Source organism: Pseudorca crassidens, chromosome 9 (assembly GCF_039906515.1).
Source record: "Pseudorca crassidens isolate mPseCra1 chromosome 9, mPseCra1.hap1, whole genome shotgun sequence".
NCBI lineage: Eukaryota > Metazoa > Chordata > Mammalia > Artiodactyla > Delphinidae > Pseudorca > Pseudorca crassidens.
The window spans coordinates 13639604-13662670 of NC_090304.1; the positions used below are offsets into that span (position 1 = coordinate 13639604).

Here is a 23067-nt window from a genome sequence, read left to right on the forward strand (position 1 = left end):
GCTGTGAGTTCATTAATTCTCATTGCAGCATAATATTCCATTATTGAATACACCACAATTTATTTATCAATTCCCTGTTGACAGCATGTTTTCAGTTTCTAGTTTGGGCCTAATATGAATGGTGTGACTATGAGCACTCTAGCATAAGTCTTTTAGTAAACTTATGTCTGCATTTCAGTTGGTTCTGTGCCTTGAAGTAAATGACTGCGCCATAGGGTATGAGTATGTTCAACTTTAGTATATACTACCAAAGAGCTTTCCTGGTTTGCAGATGACCACCTTCTTCCTCAGGGTGAAAAGAGCGATTATCTCTCTTGTTTCTCTTCATATGATCCCATGATGAAGCCTCCACCCTCATGACCTAATTACCTCCCAAAGGCCTCACTTCCAAATACCATCACATTGGGGATTAGGGCTTCAACATAGGAGCAGGGCATAAGGACATTTTCAGGTGATGAAAATGTTATATATCGTAACTGAGGTGACAATTACATGGCTATATACATATATCGAAGCTTATTAAATCTTACCCTTATAATTTGTGATTTATGGATGATAAATTACACATCCATAAAAATGACAGAAAAAAGAAAGATGAGTTTTTTCTGAGTTAATGACAAATTTTGTAATTTATGAACTATTTGTTTCTGAAAGCTCAAAAAAAATCACCAACTTGTTTGTGTACTTTTAGTTTTATTATTTAATTCTATTTTATATTTTCTTTGGTTTGCTACTTTGCTCCTTTTCTAAATTCTTTAAGCTTAATTACCTTTCTATTTCTTATTAATTTATAACAATAATTTTTCCTCAAAGTATTGCTTTTTGCCCATAGATTTTAATTGTGCTGGGATCAAAAAATAGTTTATTGTTATTTCTCAAATTTATTATCTAACATAGTTGTAAAGGAAAGTAATTTTTAAACTATCCTTGTGGTTAGGTAACTTTTAAATTATACTTTTATTATCTCTAATTTTATTTTATTATAGCTTGAGGATGCAATATATATAATTTCTACTTTTTATTAACCAAAAACTTCTTTGTATATGATAAATGTTTGTAAAAGATCCATATATTTTTTATTTCCAAATTTTCCCCTTTAGTCTTTTCCTAAATGTTCTAATTTTACCTTATTGTTTGTACATGTTGTTTGTACATACCACATGACTAATGTATACATACCATTTCCTTAGTGATGATAAACACTGAATATTAACTTAAGCAAAAATCATAGTTTTACTGGAAGGCTAGGAGGAAGGAAATTTAGAGGATATAAAAGCACTAAATCCATCATAAGAAGTCATTAGATAACATCTATAACTGAAAAATCAAGGAAAGTAGTTTAAGCATGTTACTTTAAAATATGTAGAAAAATATCAAAAGACATGGTGAAAAAATCTGTAAGTAGTCTTCTCTGAGGAGTAGGATTTAGAGGCAAGAAGTTTGGGTGGTATGGTACTATTGTGTTTTGTTAAAACTTTCATAAATCCATTTGACTGATAAAATTCTGTAGCTAATATAAATATACATTAAATTAAACAATTTTTGTTCTATTTGGATTTTCCCTCTTTACCCATTATTTGTAACATGTTGTTTTCCTAAAAGTTTTTCAATCATTTCATCTAATTATTACTTTGCAATATTTTTTTCTTTTAGAATTTACATAGTCGACTTTGTTCCTATTTACGTTCTTTGTTGCTTCTTTTTTCAAAGGATTTATTTATACATCCTTACTTCAAATGTCTTAATGCTGCTCAGAATTCTTATACTTGTCCCTAGTCAAGCTATCTTTCTTCCTTCCTACAGCAACTTGTTTCTTCTTTTCCTCAGCAATACAAATTTTCTTTGCTCTCTTTTATGCCTTTTACTTTTGTTTCCCTAACTCTTAAGGAGATAACCTTGAATCTTACTTCAAAGACAAACACAAGGTTAAGTGGTCAGGTAAAGAACATCAACTTTCAGCTCCATTTCTAAGCTTAACTCTGTCCTTCACCATTTTTTTTAATTAATTAATTAATTTATTGTTGGCTGCGTTGGGTCTTCGTTGCTGCGTGCGGGCTTTCTCTAGCTGCGGCAAGCGGGGGCTACTCCTCGTTGTGGTGCGCAGGCTTCCCGCCCTGCTGGCTTCCCCCGTTGCCGAGCACGGGCTCTAGGCGCGCGGGCTTCAGCAGTTGTGGCACGTGGGCTCGGTAGTTGCGGCACATGGGCTCTAGAGCGCAGGCTCGGCAGTTGTGGCGCACGAGCTTAGTTGCTCCGCGGCATGTGGGATCCTCCCGGACCAGGGCTTGAAACCACGTCCCCTGCATTGGCAGGCGGATTCTTAACCACTGCGCCACCAGGGAAGCCCTCCTTCACCATTTTTACTTTCTGTCTGTTGTTCAAATACAATTATTCTTTGTAGAGTCAGGGTTTCTTTCTTTTTCTTTTTTATTGATATATAATTGACATATATTAATTTCAGGTGTACAATATGACGATTCAATATTTGTATATATTGTGAAATGATCACCACAGTAAGTCTAATTAACATCCATCATCATACACAGTTACAATTTTTTTTCTTGTGATGAGAACTTGTAAGATCTACTCTCTTAGCAACTTTCAAATATACAATACAGGATTATTAACTACAGTCACCATGTTGTACATTACATCCCCAGAATTTATTTACTGTATGACTGGAAGTTTGTACCTTTTCCCCACCTTCACCCATTTCACCCACCCTCCACCCTCCACCTCTCTGGCAATCACCAATCTTTTCTCTGTATCTATGAGTCCAGGTTTTTTAAAGATATTAAATATTACATACATATAAGATCATATGGTATTTGTCTTTCTCTAACTTATTTCACTTAAAATAATGTCCTCAAGGTCCATCCATGTTGTTATAAGTGGCAGGACTTCCTTCTTCTTTATTGCTGAATAATATCCTTGTAAAGTTGTTCTAAAGCCATCTTAGGACCTGATTTCTCACTTGGGAACTCCTGCTAACTGAGAAAAATCTTACCTATAAGCTGCTTTCAAATGTAATAAAATGTTTGTCCACACTAAATATAACAATAAAAGTGACATTATACTATGTTTTATAAATGTATAATTAAACATTTACCTATAGTTCAGGGTCAATAAATATTTTATAGGCATCAAATATTTTCAAAGATCTCAGAACAGTTTATAGATTAGGCACAATGCCTATAGTGCCCAATGGATAAACATAGCCCTGATTCCCACCTCCAAAAACAAGCTTGCTCCTCTGCCCTTGATCCTGGAATTCCCTCCCACCTCTTCTGAAAAAGCGTTCCATCATTTAATTATCTTGTTCTTCTCTTGGATCCTCTCTCTCTCCTCGGCTATGGCTCCCTTTCCTTCAGCCTATAAACATACTCAAGTCTCTCTGCCATCTAAAAACTTAAAAACAACAATAAACTCTCCCTACTCTTGCTATCACCCCCCCTCCTCCTTCCCCAATCCACCGAACTTCTGGAAACAAATCCAGCCTACCTATTGTCTCTAATCCCTCACCCTTCCCATTTACTCTTCAATCCAGGAAAATCTGGCATCCTGCCACACTACTCCACTGAAACTTCGCACCTAATGCCACTAACAATCTCTTCTGCAGCTCTTATCTTATCTGACCTCTCTGCGACAAGTGCTATTACTGAACACTCCCTCCATCTTGAAACTCACTCCTCCCCCAGTTTCCGTGGCACCACATTTTCCTTGTTCTTCTAAAACTCTCACTCTCAGTATAGGAAGATAAATATCTTTATTTATTGTAAAACTAGCTCTCTGGAAACAAGATTTAAGTTCCTACAATGGGTCCAACTCCCACTCAGAGAAGTTTTATTTGGCAGCAAAGTAAGCCCCAACACCCAGCAGCCAACACAACAGTAGAGAACTAAAACGCTAACATTCCATGTGCTCACTAAAGTGTAGAAAGGGACTCTTCTGATTTGGAAGATGTTGGAAATGTTTACAAAGGACAGAGAAGTGTTCCAAGAGAAATGACAGGAGACATAGAGTTAAGAAAGAAAAAAATAATAAAAAGGGAGCAACCATGGGCTTCCCTGGTGGTGCAGTGGTTAGGAATCCACCTGCCAATGCAGGGGGCACTGGTTCGAGCCCTGGTCCGGGAAGATCCCACATGCCGCGGAGCAACTAGGCCCGTGCACCACAACTACTGAGCCTGTGTCCTAGAGCTGGAGTGCCACACTACTGAAGCCCGCGCACCTAGACCCTGTGCCCCGCAACAAGAGAAGCCACCGCAATGAGATGCCCATGCACTGCAATGAAGAGTAGCCCCTGTTCACCGCAACTGGAGAAAGCCTGCACACAGCAATGAAGACCCAATGCAGCCAAAAATAAATAAAATAAATAAATTTATTTTTTTTAAAAAAGGGAGCAACCAAGCTCAGTAGTAGCATAAGGCAGAAGAATGGAGAACACGGACAAGGGATAAAATACTCTGTACTTAACAGAGGTAGAGGTAGGGGAGGAAAAGTCAAACACCTACTGATACATCTGTGCTTCGCTTCTGAATAAGGGCAAGCACCTACTAACAATACACATACCAGGTATGGCAGGTTATTGTTTGCACACCCCAAAATATGTGCTCCTATTCTTCTTACACACAATTGTCTGGTTGGACTTCAATTCTTAAGCTCCTCTGCAGTTAGCAGGGGCCTTATATTAAGTCCTCACCTATGAAATGTGAGCACAAGTGATGTTTGCAACTTCTGCCTTACTTGCTTAAAAGGTGTTTGCCCTGGACTTGCTCCTTCCCCTTTTCCTTTCTATAACGGGAAATGGCTACAATGGAGGCATCCTCAGAAACCATGGGTTTCAAATGGCTTGGCTGCCCTGCTAACCTGAAATCCCATGATGGCTTCCTAGAGCAGATCCTGCCATCCGCATCCTGGACTCAGGTTAAGTTAGAAAGAAATAAAGTTCTCTCTTGTATGAGCCATTGCACTGGAGGGGGCAGTTGTGGTGGTGGATCTTTTTATAACAGCTGCTCAACCATCACCCTGAGATCAGTGGCACAAAAGCACCTAGAGTACAAAACCTCAGTATACCTCAACATTTTACTGACAAAGTAGGAAACATTAGTCTGGAGAGAGGGGAGTTTTGAGCATAGGGGGAAGTTCTTACCATTAATTAATAACTATAAAGTCAGATTTAACTAACATTGATTGAATGGCACCCAAAGCACTAAATTTGGAACCAGAAGTACTAGTCAAATCTTAGCTCCACCTACTGCTATCTATTACATATAAACGTTGGAAATTTTACTTAAGTTCTCTGAGTCCCCGTTTCCTAGCATCCACCCTCATGAGTAAATGTCATAACACATCTACAGTACAATATAATAAATAATGTCTCAAATAATGACACCACAACATAAAGAAATGTTAAATTATGTTCTATTATACCAGAGAATCTGGGGAATATATCATATATTCTGTAGACATTTCTGTTAAAATATTAAGTTCTAATCCTTCAATCCTTGTGAACTGAATAGGAAAGAGGGCCTTGAGAAATCAGACCTAAAAGCAAAGCAGCTAACAACACAGGCTCTAGGGTCAGATAAACTTCATTCAAGCTTCACCTCCACATTTACTAGCTTGGTGACCTTGGGCAAGTTACATAACCTAAATTTCAGTTTCCTCATGGAAAAGTGAGGATCAGGCTGGTACCTGCCTCACAAATATCTTGTAAGGACTAAATGAGATTGCTGTCCATCTCCAGTCCTCCTGTATATGAGAATGACTCCAGCTGCCATACCAAGAGCATCTATTTGAATATATTTCCCACTTAAGACAGTATTTGGGGGGCTGGACTTACTTAGAAGTTGGAATATTACCTCTGTATTTAAAAAAATGTAAGAGAAATAATCTCTGCTAAGCAGTTAGAATTTAAATGAAATAGTGTTTCCCATTTAGTGTCATCTAATAGAAAATTAAATCTGGGAAGTGAGGTTACCCAAGTGTTACTATACTTGGAAACAACAGATGAAATTTTAAACTTGAAAATTACATGAGGGGGTCTTCTCAGGTTTTGTTGCCTAAAATCTTATGAAAATACCAACAAAAATGGAAGCAGAGATATTAGCAATAATTTTGTCAATTAAAAAATATAATTTCTCTTCTGATGTCCCTTCTCCTCTAAAGATAATAACCAAAGCTGGTTTTATTACTTGGCTGAGTTTAAGAACTTTCCAGTTAGGGAACTCGATGTCAGGTCCTTCAACAATAATTATTTTCTCTTAACTACTAAGAAATATGATAAGAAAAGTTCACAATGTGAGACAAAACAATCACTTCTTTTCCTTGTGAGTTTGTTTCTTTAGAAACATGAGATCAAAACCAAATATTTACTGGAAGAACAAAGGTCAAAACAGTCTCTACCTATGTCCAGACATGGCAACAAAAATTAGCAAGATTCAGACTTCCCTGGTGGCGCAGTTGTTAAGAATCTGCCTGCCAATGCAGGGAACACGGGTTCGAGCCCTGGTCCGGGAAGATCCCACATGCCGCGGAGCAACTAAGCCCGTGTGCCACAACTACTGAGCCTGCACTCTAGAGCCCACGAGCCACAATTAGTGAGCCCTCGTGCCACAGCTACTGAAGCCCACGCGCCTAGAGCCCATGCTCCTCAACAAGAAGCCACCTCAATGAAAAGCCCACGCCCCACAATGAAGAGGAGCCCCCAATCACCGCAACTAGAGAAAGCTTCCACGTGCAGCAACGAAGACCGAATGCAGCCAAAATTAAATGAATTAATTAAAAAAAATTAGCAAGACTCCAAAGACTATTCATAGGCATAATCTGGAAAAGAAAAAAGGCAGGGCCATTCTTCCTGAAGACCTAACCTATTTTCTTCTACCTGTATATTCACTATCCTCTACCATGCCAATCCTTGAAGACAAGGCAAAAGACTGATGGCACATATAAGACTTTATAAGTTAATCATGTGTTTAAATATCAGGTTTGGTGGTCTAGAGACTATCAAGAAAGACTATCAATTTTAGGTCTCATTAAATAGTTTACTTTAAGATACTTGACATATATTAATTCATCCTCTCAACCCCCTATGAGGTAGCTTTTATCAACTCCATGTGTTGGGGAAATTTGATGAAGGACAATAATAATGCTATTTTCTATTTACAAAATACCTTTCTTATAAAGAGCTCCACATGTTTTATCTTCTCAGTCTTCTAACATTCCTGTGAAGTAGGTGGTAATATTACCTTTTCCTTTCTTATAGGTAAAATGCTAGGACTCAAGGGGCTTAATGACTTACTCACATGGTAGCTTGTATTTTAGCCACTAACTAGAACATACTGCTTGGGATTAACACTAGACCATGGACTCAAGTCTGAACTGCACATAATTCAAAAGTGTCAAGCTTCTAGTTTTCTCTACAGCCATCTTTCAACACATCACATTCCAAAAAAGAGTGGGGTCATGCTTGCTGTTTAAGCTCATGTGCTCACTGTTTATAAAGCTTATTATCATTTCTCTAAATTGCACTATTTAAGTTTTGTCTAAATGCCTGAAAGCTAAATTATTTTTTGTTTACTCTCTGTGCACTAGTATTATAAATGATGTCATCAGGAATATACAAAACTGTTAGACAAAGCTGCAGGGCCAATAAAAGCAACTCACTTGGGCAAGAGTGTGCTTCTTCTTCTCCCCCCGCCCCCCGCCCTCCTCCTTTTTTGAAGTAGGCATCACACAAAAAGATGACTCATTAAGCCCAAAAGAGTTGACTATGCCATGTAAGGGCTTCTTATGCAGCCCTCCACAAAGAGACCTGAGTGGCAGCATAAGGCCTCCTCTTCTGTGCATTTTCCTCCAGGCAGAATGTGCATTTGTGTGGCTACATACACAATTATAATCTCCCCTGAAAAGCAATTCCTTCCATATGACAGGCTGAACAGTGGCCTGAGTGCTAGCCTCATGTTGCCTGTGCAGTTAACATGCTGAAATAGCAGACACATTTAATCTCTCCTTTCTGAAAAACTAAGATAGGACAGAAGAAGCGAAGCTGGAAAGAAATCCACACAGAGAGAAAGGAAGGCAGCCCAAGCGCCCAAACTCACTTTCTCATGGGCTGAGCTTCTTTGTGTGTTGCCTACTTACGTGTCAATTTGCAGGACTTTAGGGCATGAGAACCATGGAGCCGAGTGGTTCTGGCAGCCTCTCCATTTGACAAGCAAAGCCAGAGACATGCGGCCTTTTGGTACATTTCACATTCAAAAGTGTTATTGTTTCAAACATGCTTATTTTAAAATATATAATTTTCCCATTTAGTGCACATGTTGTATGTAAGTTGGCCACAGGAGGGGTTCTGCCACATGATCTTTAAAAAGAAAAAAAAATGGCAATGGCTCTAATGTAGCCCCATCCCTGCCAGATACCTCTGTTTACTGTGGGGGGCAGTGCGCTATCCCAGGTGAGAGAAGTCTGAATTTAACAAACACCTGATATGAAGGCTAGGGCACAAACAGATTTCTGTCTTAGATTACAGAAACTGAAGCTTGTGTTTTACCACAATTACCTGTAATCTCAGGGCCAGATAATAGTATTAACAAGACCTTGAGCTACACAATAGGACAGCTGGAAAAAGGCTCTTACTCTCTCCAAAGAACAGTGCTTTTAAAAAGCTAATTCAATGAAGAAAAAGAAAGGGCTCTGAAAGTGCCTTCTCAAACAATATTTACTTTTACTGCGTTCCTGCTAATCAAACAAAACTTAGTCACAAGCTTTTATGAAAAATACATTGGATGATTTCAGCAGTAATTACTTTGTTTAAAGAAAGGTGCTTAAGAGAAAACATAGCTAATGGGATCGGTAATTTGGTAAGTTCAGATGTGTATGGGAAAATCCCTCCTCTCTTTGATAAATCATTAAAATTCTGCTCAGATAAATGTGTTTTGACTTGAAATTCCAATCATAGAATGAGCAATTTCCTAAGGCCCGTAGGGAAGTAGCGCAAGGGCATCCCAACACAGTGGACCCAGGGATTAGTTGACAAGGGTAATTCCAGTCTTAAAGCATATTACTCTGCCCAACTGAAGATGGAATCTCAAGGAGATGCCCCCAAATTGTATAAAATTTCCTTCCTTCATAAAATATCATTTAAAAAAATGAATTAAATCTTACTGTTGTGTAACCGAAACAAAGAAAATGTGTCAACCATGAAATTAAATTTACTCATTTAGCAAACATGGTATTTATGCAAATAACAGTGATCCCCAACTTTGGGACAGCATTCAGATGAAAGATTTTAATCAGTCATCCTTTTTTTTTGTCAATGGAAGAAGGAGAAAAAAGCTTAGTGTCTCTCACACAGTAGGAATTCAATAACTATTTGTTGAACTGGAGTCCCTTCTCTCATTTGAAAAAAAAAATTATTTTGCTACTTAAAGCAGACTATTCATCTAACAATTGCGCACTTAACTTGGGCCAAGCACCGTGCTAGATTTTGCAGATACTGAGAGAATAAGCCTGCCCTTATGGCTTACATTCTAGTAAGAAACAGTAACAAAATATACAGATAGATAAATAAGATAATTGTGATAAGTGCTAAGAAGGCTATAAACACGATAATGAACTAGAGATAAGCTAATGGCTCATTTTGTCTCTTCTCATCTACTATTATTAGTTTTTAAAACTTTAATTACCTACTCAGCTTCCTAAATTTACTCATTTAGCAAATGTGGTATTTATAACAAATAAAAGAGATCCCCAACTTTTGGACAGCATTTGGAGGAAAGATTTTAAGATTACTTGAATATATAAATGATAAGCAAAGTAAACAATTTACAGAACCTTAGAATTTAAACCCTAGAATAACACTGACATCACCTGCAATCAGTTACCTTGGAGAAATGGGGATGGGTAAGGGTCAACAACGTGCCTTAGAACTCACTTGCTCTTTTTTCTCCCCAGCAAAAACATTATTAGGGCTTCCCTGGTGGCACAGTGGTTAAGAATCCGCCTGCCAGTGCAGGGGACACGGGTTCGAGCCCTGGTCTGGGAGGATCCCACGTGCTGTAGAGAAACTAAGCCCGTGCGCTACAACTACAGAGATGGGAAATAAGTGTCATTATAGAGCAAGTGAACTGTATATATGCAGGTGTCTTGGCGATTTCCCAATTTTGTTGGCACTTATTAACACTGTCACTTTGTGTTACAGTCATTTATGAATATGTCTCATCTCCCATCTTTGGCATAAGTTTCCTGTAGGGAGGAACACTTCGTATTCATGCTTTGCTTTATATAGAGAAGGTATTCAGGAAGAAAGAAAGAAAGAAAGGAACAATTAGGAAGAAAAGAAAGGAAGCGGAAGGGGGGAAGAAGAAAGGAAGGAGATTGTTTTGTGAACACGTTCATTACTGTTTTTAAGTGACCAGCTTTATATATTTTAAACCTAGTTTCCAAAGATTTAGGAAGTCAGCGTAACATCTGTAATATTTCTTTTTCTTTCTGCAACAACCCAAGCATTCTAAAGTTCTAACAGTATTTCTGTTGACTTATTGTAAATAGCAATGTTTCCTAGCATAGGGTTGTGTTTGGAAGATTCACTCATTATATTCAAACAAAAATAAGTTTGCTTATCAGGATTCATCCAAAAGCAAAAAAAGAAATTGTGCCAGGCAGTAAGACAAGTAAATATCATGTGCTATGATATCAGCAAATGCAAAAAAATAAGATTAGTAACACTTAATAATCTTCAACATAGAAAGAATCATATGTCAGAACCTTTGTCAAGACTTGAAAAAACTGTATCAACCTCATGACTGGAAGGGACTATATCAGTTACTGTTGGATGTTGTCTTAGTCCAGGTACTCTGAGAAGCAGACAACAAGACAGGATCAGACATGCAAGAGATATACTGAAAAGCCCATGAGGGAAAATGGGGAGGGAGCTGGAAGAAGCTGGGAGAGCTGACAGACCACAATGCAGGGTTGACCCTTGTAAAGAAGAGCGAGGGAGTGAGAGTATTAGACTGCAGTGCAGTGGGAGTCCTCAAGCCAAAGTCACCATCAGAGGAGTCACACTTCTCATAAAAGTGGGTCTTCCCCACCCAGTCATCCGCTGGGAGCAGCCTGCGGGAAGTGTGACCTCAATGTGAACAAGGTGTTGGATTGAGAGCTGGGGTTCAGAGTTAATTACCCTCCCCTCCACATAATAGGGGATCTGAGAGGCACAATTTCATGGCTGCCACAGATGTATTACATTTTTGTTAAAATGTAGGAGTAATAATAGCAGCTAATATTTATTGAGCACTACCCAGGTGCTCTAGAAGGAAAGGTATCTTACTCATCTTTGTGTATCCTCTTTTTACAATGCAGATACAATGTAGCAGCCAGGCATTGCTCTAAAAGCTTACATGTATGAGGTAAGTACATTTTGCATACCAGGAAACTAAGGCACAGAGAGGTTGAGTAACTTCTTCAAGGTCACACAGCTACACAAAGTACATAGATTATTGTCATTAAAACTCTCCTAAATGGTTTATTTTTAGAAGTTATCTTCCTTATTGCCTGCAATTGAGAGATGAGTCCAGTGGCAAGAAGGAACTGGAATTTTACTATTCCCTGATCCATCCTGGTTCCTAGTATGCCCCCTCCTGGCAGAAATGTTAAATTAAGCTCTTGGAGTCACCTGAACTTACTCCAGAATCCATGCAACCATTATAAGCTGGTCTATGCAATAGCTGGAGCCTCATTTTTGGAGTTGCTCAAGGTATTCATTGCATGGAGTTTAACAATGTGGACTCTGGAGTCAGACTGCTAGATTAGAATTCTGCCTCTAGGACTCATTAACTAGTTATTTAATACCTTTGTGCTGTTGTTTCCTCATATGTGAAATGGAGATAAAAATTGAAACTATCTTCGTGTGCATTAATGTTTATAAAGCACATAAAATGTTACCTGGTACATAGTAAGTACTTAATAAGTCTTAGTTATTGCTGTTAGCTGCTCACATTTGGGGGACCCTAAGGTCAGATTATTCATATTCAATTTAACACACGTGTATGTATAAAGTGTCTAGATTGTGAAAGGTAGGTATACAATGATGAGAAAGATACAATTCCTGTGTTCAGGAAACTGATTTGCAACTAATGAACTGTTTAAGAACTCCATTCTTAAAAGGGAAGCAAGGATCACTACCCTTTACAGGCAATAGATATTTTGGTTTGTTTATTTTTATCTTCTTGGTAGAGAGGAAAAAACAGGCATGGAATCCGATAAACCTGGATTTGAATCCCTGCTTTTATGTATCATCACCTATGTGACTTTGTACAAATCAATTAGCCTTTCTAAGCCTCAGTTTCCTTATTTGTAAAATGAGGAGACGATATTAATAACTACTAAATAGGACTAATAATAACACCTAACTGTATGGTGGTTGTGAAGATTAAATGAGTTAAGGCACAGTGCTAAGCATAAATGAAGTGCTCAAAAACTATAGCTTAAAAATAACTGTCCAGTTTATTGTGATTCCTCTAAAACTATAGCCCTCAAAGGAGAAAGACCATCTCGGATTTCCTGGAGTTATCTATTATGCCAATCCACTACCAGTCTCAGTGAGAATAAACAGTATCCATAGAAACAGAAGAGGCAAATTGAAGCATGAGTGAAAGCAAGCACCTCACCAATTTAGGTGGGGTAAAATAATAAACCTCACACCCTCATGCTTACACTCAGGTCAGCACGTAGGTAGTGTGTTTTGCAAACCTGGGACCAGAACAGGCTGCCCTTCAGCTCTAGAGAACTCTCCACACCCAACCAGATACACAGACACACCTCAGCCTCTGGCAGAAGCTTCCAATAAGTAGCTTTCATAAAGTGGAAACCTTTCAAGGGCTCTATATTTATTTCATCTCCTTACCAGACTCTCCTCTCTCTCTATTCACGCCTGGGCATTAACATAGTTCCTATCACTCCATTCTGATGAGTGCAGGCATGAACATCATGGAGTCAGTTCTGTAATGATGATCTTAAGATCCTAAGCCATTCCAGGCCATGATTACAGGTTCCTAATCCACAAAGTCAGCAGGGAATGGATCAGTTTACCCAACAGGATGCAAGACTGTTTTCTTCACTAGTAGTCAAAAAGGCAAATATAAGCCCTGGCTAGCAGGCAGAAGGGAAAATCTATGGATATTCACTGAATAGGTATCCCTGTCGTTTATACCATAATACTAAAAAGAGGTCTCCAGAAACACTTACCAAGGGATATTGAGCTTTCACTTTTCTGATGCACTGAAAACCTAGAGCTTTTCTATCTATGCAATTTTCGTTTTTCTATGTGTATTTTCTTCTCTAGGCCTACACATGTGACTTAATAACTTATTTAAAAAAAAAAGAAGAAGAAGGAGAAGGAGGAGGAGAAGGAGAGGAGGAGGAAGAAAAGCCAAGCCAAAAATAACCCCTGGGGCTTCCCTGGTGGCGCAGTGGTTGAGAGTCCGCTTGCCGATGCAAGGGACACGGGTTCGTGCCCCGGTCCGGGAAGATCCCACATGCCATGGAGCGGCTGGGCCCGTGAGCCATGGCCGCTGAGCCTGCGCGTCCGGAGCCTGTGCTCCGCAACGGGAGAGGCCACAACAGTGAGAGGCCCGCGTACCGCAAAAAATATATAAATAAAAAAATAATAAAAAAGTTAAAAAAAAAAAAAAAAACCTCTGTAGGTATTTAAATTTTCAAATCAGAAAATATTTTATTAAATTAATCTATAAGGGGTGATTTTCAGTGGTCATTATATTGAGGGTGACTGCTTCAAAACAGCAACAGCATGCCTCTAAAAGAGACCAAACTGTAATGGGCAGGGTTGTTCTCAACTAAAGACAAATGCATTTCAGCAGAGTTGTATGGTCTGAGGAACCATGAGGAAGCCAATGAGTAGTATGACCCTGCTTAGGGCAGTATGAACGTCCAGATGGTGAATGGGACAGGAAGTTAAGGCACTTAAATATGCAACAGAACCTGAAGGAGGTTCAATAATCCAGGGTTCAATAATTAGATAAGTGGTTAGAAACTGAAGCTTTTACAACCAACCTGAAATCTTGATTCTGTTTATAGATTTATTATCAACATTGCCACTGAATTAGTGGCTGTAAAAAGCCACTTTTGGAGGGACCACCAACTTCTACTCACCAAAGCACCGGTATATTAAATATGTCAAGCCTTTGAGGCATATAATTTAAATATGTTAAGACTTTGACACAAACATCCAAGGAAGTGAACAATAGACTAGGCTTTTAAAATATTTCATAGATTAGTACTGAGTAAATAAGCTAAAATACATAAAATCCTTAGCAAAAGTCTAGGCATTGTTAGACGTTGATATTCTTATTCATTGGATGCAAAATTATCTGTGATATAACAATGCTCTCTCTCTCTCTCTCTCTCTCTCTCTCTCTCTCTCTATATATATATATATATACCCCTTTCAAAAACTACACAGCCCTTAAACCTGGTGAAAAGATGCTCAACTTCAGAAAAGAAATGCACATTAAATCTACCTGGGACTATTTGTCACTTAACAGGTTGAAAAAATCTGATGGTTTGAGTTTGATATACTTTGTTGGAAAGACTATGGGGAAACAGGCATACTCTTACATTGCTAGTGCAGTGTAAAATGGTACAACCCCTGTGAAAGACGATTTGGCAATATCTATCAATATTTAAAATGCATAGGTCCCTGACCCACCAATTTCACTTTGTGGAATTTATCCTTGCAGATATACTAGCAATGGCACAAAATTACAGGTTATTCAGTGGGGTATTTTCAGTAATAGCAAAAGGCTAAAAACAACATGTGTACCAACAGAGAATTGGTCAAATAAATTATTTAAAATACTATGTAGCTAAACATTTTTTTAAAAGAATGAGAAAGCTCTCACTGACACAGAAATCACTCCGAGATATATTGAATAAAAAAAGTGTATTCTCCCTTATATACCTAATAAACTAAACTCTGGAAGGATACACAGGAAACCAGCAATAGTGGTTACTAGTGGGAGGCTGAGGATGGTTGGAAACTGGCAGATGGGGGGAAAGGGGTTGGAAGAGACTTTTCATTATAAACTTCTTTATGTTTTTTAATCTAGTTTCCATATTACTAATTCAAAAATTTAAACTAGAATTGTTTTTCATTAAAAAATGTGTATAGGGCTTCCCTGGTGGCACAGTGGTTGAGAGTCCGCCTGCCAATGCAGGGGACAAGGGTTTGTGCCCCGGTCCGGGAAGATCCCACATGCCGCGGAGCGGCTGGGCCCATGAGCCATGGCCGCTGAGCCTGCGCGTCCGTAACCTGTGCCCCGCAACAGGAGAGGCCACAAGAGTGAGAGGCCCGCGTACTGCAAAAAAAAAAAAAAAATGTGTATAGTACATCCATACAATTGAATATTATTCAATGATAAAAAGAAATGAACTATCAAGCCAGGAAAAGACATGGAGGGACCTTAAACGCATGTTGCTCAGTGAAAAAAGCCAGTCTGAAAAGGTTACGTACTCTATGACTCCAACTATATGACATTCTGGAAATGTAAAACTTTAGAGACAGTAAAAAGATGAATGGTTGCCAGTGGTTGGGGGACCGAGGGAAGGATGAATAGACAGAGCACAGAGGATTTTCAGGGCAGTGACACTATTCTGCATAATACTATAATGGTTGATACATGACATCATGCATTTGTCAAAACTCATAAAACTGTACAACACAAAGAGTGAACCCTAATGTAAACTGTGGATTTTGGTTAATAATAATGTATCAGTATTGGTTCATCAATTGTAATGAATGTACTATATTAATGTCACATGTTAATAATGGGAAGCTCTGAGTGAGAGAGAGAGGGAGTATATGGGAACACTCTATAATATCTGCTCAATTTTCTGTAAACTTAAAATTGCTCTACAAAATAAAGTCTATTAATTTTTTAAAACGTGTGCATACATGTATGTATATACATGTATATACATACATACACACAACATACATATATCCTTTTTTCATCCAGTAAATGCCTTACACACTGAAGGTGTTACAGTGTGTGTAAAGTATTACAGCCACAGCCTTAATGGCCAAGAGCTCAAGCTCAGGAGTGGGCAAATTAGGTTCTGATCCTAGCCCTACCATTTTATAGCTGTATGGCCTTATTTGTGCAAGTCACCTCTTCGGCCTCAGTTTCGCTGTCTGCAAAATGGAAGAAAAACACAGTCTCCTCCTGGGGCTGTTATGAAGATTCAATAAAGAATGCACGTAAAATGCTTAGCATAGCGTCTGATGTAAAAGAAATGCTCAAAAATGTTAGTTGCCGCTATAACGGTTAAATGATTGTTCACAGAATGACTGATTTGGCACTTCAAGGTTCCAAGGTTACTCCACTGGCAGCATATCAGTAATACCCCCAAAGGCCCCTCAATTCTCAACTCCAACCTAGCCCACTTAGGACACAATCCACACTGTCTGAGCTCCAGCGGGTATACTTCAGCATTCTTTACTCCCAGATGGTGTTTTCCTCCTCGCTGGGCCTTACAAGTTCAGGCCCTGGACCGCCCCCACCCCGCCCCTCCCTAGCCCACCCTACTCGTTCCCACTCAGACCTCGCCCCGGCCTCCTCCCCAAACCCTGGCCTAATTCGTCTGCACTTCTTTCCTTCCCCGAAGCTGAAGGAAGCGCCTACCCAGATATTCGTAGTCCGGTAGGGCTAGGCGTTCCGGACTCAGCATCCTTTGACCAGGGTAGCTTCAGAGCTCCAGCTCTCCCGCTTCCGGAAGCCAGGTCGAGGGCTCTCTCTGTTGCCATGGCACCCACGCTGCGGCAGGAGAGGCTAGAGGCGGAGAGGGTGTCACGCAAACAGTCTCCGTATCGCAACGTCAAGCTGGCCACACTAGTTCCGGGAGCTGCCTCTTCGCGGCGGTCGTAGTTTCTTTGGCCTCCCTTTCTTGAGGCGTTGGTTTTAGAGGAATTTGAGGTGGAGAGTTCCTTTGAAACCATCATATTTCCCGGTGTCGAAAAATTATTGCCAGCCCTCTATATACCCGCAATTTCTGAATTTCATAACTACTCCTTTATACAACTGTTATCCTAAGTCACAATAATAGCTCCCACCCCTAAATTCCCATAAACATTTACTATCCCATTACCTATTTTTATCTCCTTATTATTTATCATCTTAAATTACTACAAAGTGCTTTCACGTGCGTATATCTTGGCTGCTTCTTGAGGTCAGGGATGTGTCTTTTCTGCCTGTGACAAGTCTGGGCATCCAGAAAGTGCTCATTAAATTCTCTATGACTTCATTGACATTTCCTTTCAAATTCCTCTTTATCTTTATAGCCCCTCCTTCTACTTCTATCCCTTACTATTTGGTACCCTTCCCAAGTGTCTTGTCTTTTCTTTTTTTTTTTTCTTACAAAGACACTTCACTTCTTGGGGGGATGGGATGCACAAACAAGGACACCTATTGGATTTTTTCCCTTATATCCCTAATTGCTCACTTTTCCTTTAAGAGGGGAGAGTGTTCATTGGTTTTCAAGTTCCCAGATATCTGGATATTTCTCTTTTTGCACCTCTCCACGCCCAACAACGGCTTAGTGGTGTGTACCACTCGTCACAGTTCAAACATAGTAGAAAAGGTCACTCTCTCCTCACTTTTTTAGTTAGCTCTCCCCCCACATGAGGTGAGGTTTTGTGGAAAGAAAGAAAACAAAAATCATTCTATCAAAGGAATGATTGGGAAACCAGTGGACCACCTACACTGGGAGAAAAAGGAAAGAGGAGGTTCTTCTCTTTGTGTTCTGAGTGGTCTATTCTTAGCCTTCTCCAGTAGAAGCTTCAAACCTCCTAATTCTCTGTTTCCCTTAAAATTGTATATGTGTCTCATTTCTAGGCTCCGGTGAGTCACTCTGAGTTTGGATGTGGTAAGGATAAAGGGACAGAGCCGAACTCAGAGCAGCATTTATTATCTTGAGGTAATAAGTTAACTAATTTGGTATTTGATGTGAAGTCCTGCATATCATAAAAAAATGTTTGCCTTCTACCTCCACCCTTGCCTCCCACCCCCTCCCCTACCCCATGCACCTTGAGAGTTATGGGAGTTTCATAACTTTCACACCTGTGGCTTTTTACTATATTATTAATAAAGTAATAGGATGATAATTATTAAGGATTACAATTTCATTTTATTTCCAAGCAACCTGAAGCTATTCTCAGATCATTTCATTTGTCCTCATAAAACTTTCTAATGCACTTCTCCCTTTTCTAAGTAGGGAAACCGAGGAACATGTCAGGAAAATGACTTGTCTAGCATCATCCAGCCAGTCAGTGGGAGAGCTGGAACTGGATCTCAGCGATCTCAACCTCCAGGCTAGTGGTCTGACCGCTAAACCACACAGCCTCTTTTTTTAGGGTTTGTTGGCTTGGGTTTTATTTATTTATTTTTCTTTTTGCTCTGCCCTGCCAGCAACTGGAAGCTCCCAGACAAAAGAAGAGAATTTTGAGTCCAGGCTGAACATTTGACATCCCCTTATTTGTGGGGCATTATCCTGGGACTCGGAGGGTGCTGCTGTTGGGGTCTGTGTGGTGGAGCTGGGAACCAGCCCCAAGAATATAGCTTTGTTTGGGGATTAACCCATTTGTGGTTATAATAATGATAAGTTTCAGCACCAGTGGCGCCCGACTGTTAATGACTCAAAGAAAGCTAAATAAGAACAAGATGTCATCTCTGGAGCAATTTGTAGGTTTTTCCTACAGCTCCATCCCTTCCATAAAAATCCTAAGGGCCCTTATATTTAAAGTCAGTCTTCCACTCAATGTCCTAAACAGTGTATTGAGGAGGAAGACTTAGAAAAGGGCAGGTGGTCGTTAAGCTAAGGCTTCAAGAAAATTTGGGGTTGCACAGAAATAGCAGGTAGCCTTTTTAATGGTGGTGGAATTACTGCTTACAATTTTCTTCTTTATACTTTTCCATATTGTTAAATTTTTTCTATAATAGGCATGCGCTATAACCTGAAGACAAACAAACAATAAATGAGTGGCTTAAAAATCTTTAAAAAATTTTTTAGCAGAAGTGATGACATTCCATATAGTGTTTGTTTTTCCCAAGAAGGAGCCATTACTTTTAGATTTCTCTTCTGCCAGTACATTACACAAATAAGTTTTGGCAACGGGTCAGTAGTGAAGGAAGTTTTTCAGTGAAACATACACAACATCAGGTCTTAAGAAAAGGGGAAATACACAAGAATTGTTAAAGTCAAGTGTATTTCTGTGACCCTGTTGAATGTAAGAAAAGGAAAACATGTCAGCCTTCAATTTAGATGTGCTTTTCAGGTTCTTAAATTATCATTACATACGTCTGAAATTTTTATCTAAACAATAATCATCCAGATTGACCAGTAAATCAGAAATCAACTCCACAATCCTGAAAATAAGCAAGTATTATGAAATTGGTCAAAACATAGAGAGTGCTTGAGAGGCGACAGTACTACTGCATAAGTAATGGAAACATCAAACTCAAAACAACAGGAAAAATACCCACAAAAGAGGATATGCTGAGACACCAATTTATCAGATTATAATTCCTAATTTTAAAGAGAAAATTAATAGACATCTCTGGCTCTGCTGAGGACCTATGAAGAGACTGATAGGGAAGAAAATCCTCCCTGTTATTGAAAACCACAGAAGAGCAAATATAAATGTACCAAATAGTTTTAAACGTCAAGGAAACAATAGAAAGAAAAAATGCAGTATGACTTATTCTTACAAAGCAGGTTCAAGAAACTAGGACAAGCTTTTATCAACTCATCAAGCAGAAAGATGCTAAAGGCGAAGTAGCTACTAAGAAATGCAGGTCATGAAATTCATGCTGAGCTACTAGGCTCTTCTTCAAAGACTTATCTTCCATAAAAGCAAAGCAGAAACTATGTGTGATGCCACTGTATGAGATTTACATGTTTAGTTTAAAATGCTATTTACAGACCAATCATTTTGGACTGCCACAGGTCAACAGACCAGAGCTTTGGGAGAATTTGCAAGGAAAAATAAATGTTCCCATTTCTTGGGCAGTTAAAGAAAACTAATGCATTTCGAGAGAGTGGTTAAGAGGACATGGCTTAAATTGAACTGGAGCTCAAAGACAATTACAGACTTTTACCTTCTTGTTATTTTATATTTTCAGTGCTGCAAAAAGAGTTGGGAATTACACTTTCATGTAGTGTAAAACGGAGGAGGATTTTCTGATCCTTCTTGGTAGCCCACAAAAATTAGCTGTGCCTTCCTCTGTCCTGGAGCATGCACAGCGATAACTATTTGTGTCATTTTCACTAAGGAAATAGTAGGACAACACGACTCATTTAACATATTAGGTAAAATGGAAAAATTCCTTGAAACCCAAACTAACAAGTTTCACTCAAGAATAAACAGATGGGGGGCTTCCCTGGTGACGCAGTGGTTAAGAATCTGGCTGCCAATGCAGGGGACACGGGTTCAAGCCCTGGCCTGGGACGATCCCACATGCCACGGAGCAACTAAGTCCGTGTGCCACAACTACTGAGCCTGTGCTTTAGAGCTCCGCAACAAGAGAAGCCACCGCAATGAGAAGCCCACGCACCGTAACAAAGAGTAGCCCCCGCTCGCCGCAACTAGAGAAAGCCTGCACTTAGCAACAAAGATCGACCTGAAAAGCTGTATATTTATAAAGAAATGGAATTTTTAGTTAAAAATCTTCCCATAAAAAGAACTCCAATCTTCAAAAATGTGATTTTGTACTTTTATAAACATTTAAATTTATAAACTAAAATAGAAAACATTATCTAATTTTCCTTTGGAATTCTTCATTGATCCATGGGTTATATAGAAGTGTATTATTCAAAATTTCCATATATTGGGGGATTTTCCAAAGGTGTTTCTGGTTTTTTGTTTGTTTGTTTTTGTGCAGCTTGTGGGATCTTAGTTCCCTGACCAGGGATTGAACCAGGGTCCTTGGCAGTGAAAATGTGGAGTCATAACCACTGGACCACCAGGGAAGTCCCTGATTTCTAGTTTAATTCCACTGTGGTCAGATATACCTGGAGAAAACTTATATGACTTGAATCTTTTTTGCCTTTATTGAGAATTGTTTTATGATCTGGAATATGGACTACCTTAGTAAATATGCCTTAGTAAATGTTCTGGGTGCTCTTTGAAAAGAATGTATACCCTATTGTTGGGTGGAGTGTTCTATAAATGTTAATGTACACAGGTTATGCATGTGGATAAGGACTGGAAATGAAATTGAACCAATATTTTTAAAAGTAGACTTAAAAAATATTTATGTCATTAAAAAAAAAACCCAATTTGAATTATCCTACTAGATTCTGAGTTCCTGGAGGTCAGAGACAGTCTTCATTCATCTTTAAGTTTCTAGAATCATACACAGTCCCTGACAGAATACGTGCCTGTTAAATAGACGTTTTTCCCCACTTTAGATTAAAAGTTTAGAAAATGAAAGCCATCCAATCCACAGGACTTATGGTTGCCTCACAGGAACCAGTTCATGAAACAAATTTATTAAATAAAAAGGCCAGCAAATGGCAAGGCATCATTGAGAAGGAGATTAAAAATCAATCAGAAAGCATTGGCATCACCTCCTTACACCTAAATACTATGTGTGACAGATCACCATATTAAGAAATACCCAGAAAAAAAAGCAACTAACTCAACAAAAGGCATAGAGACGATGCTGCAAGTAGACAAGCTAAGGTAACTAGCTCAGGAAGATGAGAGGGAATCTACTTGGAATCATTAAATAAACTTAGGATATGAACTGGATGAACTGGAAGTTCCCAAGCTTTAGACTCTTAGGACAAAAAGCCGCAGTCTATGTGTCTATTTTTTCTCCCCCAAGCCGTCCTCTACATTTCTCCCCCAAGCCATCCTCTACATTGTTACAAGAGTTTATTGTTCTAAATGTTAAATTTGACCATGTTACTGCCTTACTTTAAAAACATTGTTAACTCACCATTACTGGGATGAATCAAAATTCCTTAACATGCAGACTTATATATTCCTTCACAGTTGGGTCCCAACCTACTTTTCCAGCCACTGTGCCATTTATTCTTCCCTACACACTTAATTCTCTAGCTATGCCTTTCTACTCACTATTCCCAAACATACTGAGCTCTTTCACACCCTCTTGCTTTGGGATAAGCTCTTCTCTCTGCCTAGAATGTACCTCTCCCACATTTTCTGCCTAGTAAACTCTTACACATCCTCTAAGACTTTGGCAAAATGGTACCACTTCCAGGAACCCTTATCCAATCTCCTATATAAAACAGGGTAAAGGCTGAGTGAGAACAAGGCAAATGCAAGATGGTAAGCTCTGAGGCTATGATATTGAGCTGGGAGCAGCCATGGAAGGGTCTGGGGAAACAGCATTCTAAACAGAGGAGACAGCTTGTGCAAAAGTTGTAAGAAATGATAGCATGTTACAGAGCTGAAAGAAAACCAGTGTGGCTAGAGTAGAATGAGTAAGGGGAAAAGTGGTCAAAGAATTAGGCAAAGGCCAGCTCATGAAGGACCTCAAAGGACATGTAAGAAGTACAGCTATTATTCTAAGTGCAGTAGGAATCCATTGGAAGGTTTTAAGCCTGGTAATAACATGACCTGATTTGTTTTTTAGGAAGTCACTGTGACTGCTGTGTAGAAAGTGAATTATAAAGGGGCATGTGTGAAACAGACCATTTACATAGATGCTTGAGTCATGTTTGTTACTAAATGTGTATTTATTCATTGATCCATTTGTTTATCCACCGTTCTAAATTCATCTTTACTACTGAAATAAGCAAGACATACTGACATGTTTGCTGCAAAAGCTCTATTTATACGTGCCAGGTGTGTGACTATCAAGCTTCCAGGAGATTAAAAAAATATATCTAGGAAGTCCCACTTTTCAGGGTGTGTCCCAAGTTATGCCAGGGAACTGAATCAGCCATGGTACCCAGATCCTGGCTCAAATACTACTGCTGAGCTGGAACGTGAAAAGTGTTGGTACTTGAGGTGGTGGTATGGAGG

General features: G+C 39.1%; 1 protein-coding gene across 2 annotated transcripts in view; it reads right to left on the bottom strand.

Annotated features, from left to right (window-relative positions):
• CSTPP1 (centriolar satellite-associated tubulin polyglutamylase complex regulator 1) overlaps positions 1-16856 on the bottom strand; it is a 186963-nt gene extending 170107 nt beyond the window's left edge. For both annotated transcript variants that reach the window (XM_067749159.1, XM_067749158.1), the window contains exon 1: positions 16700-16856. Coding sequence is in view for 1 of the 2 variants with exons in the window: in XM_067749158.1 (XP_067605259.1) it covers positions 16700-16745 (46 nt within the window). In the remaining variant the exon portion in view is untranslated. The remainder of the gene's footprint in view (positions 1-16699) is intronic.
• Between the last annotated feature and the right edge of the window lie 6211 nt (positions 16857-23067).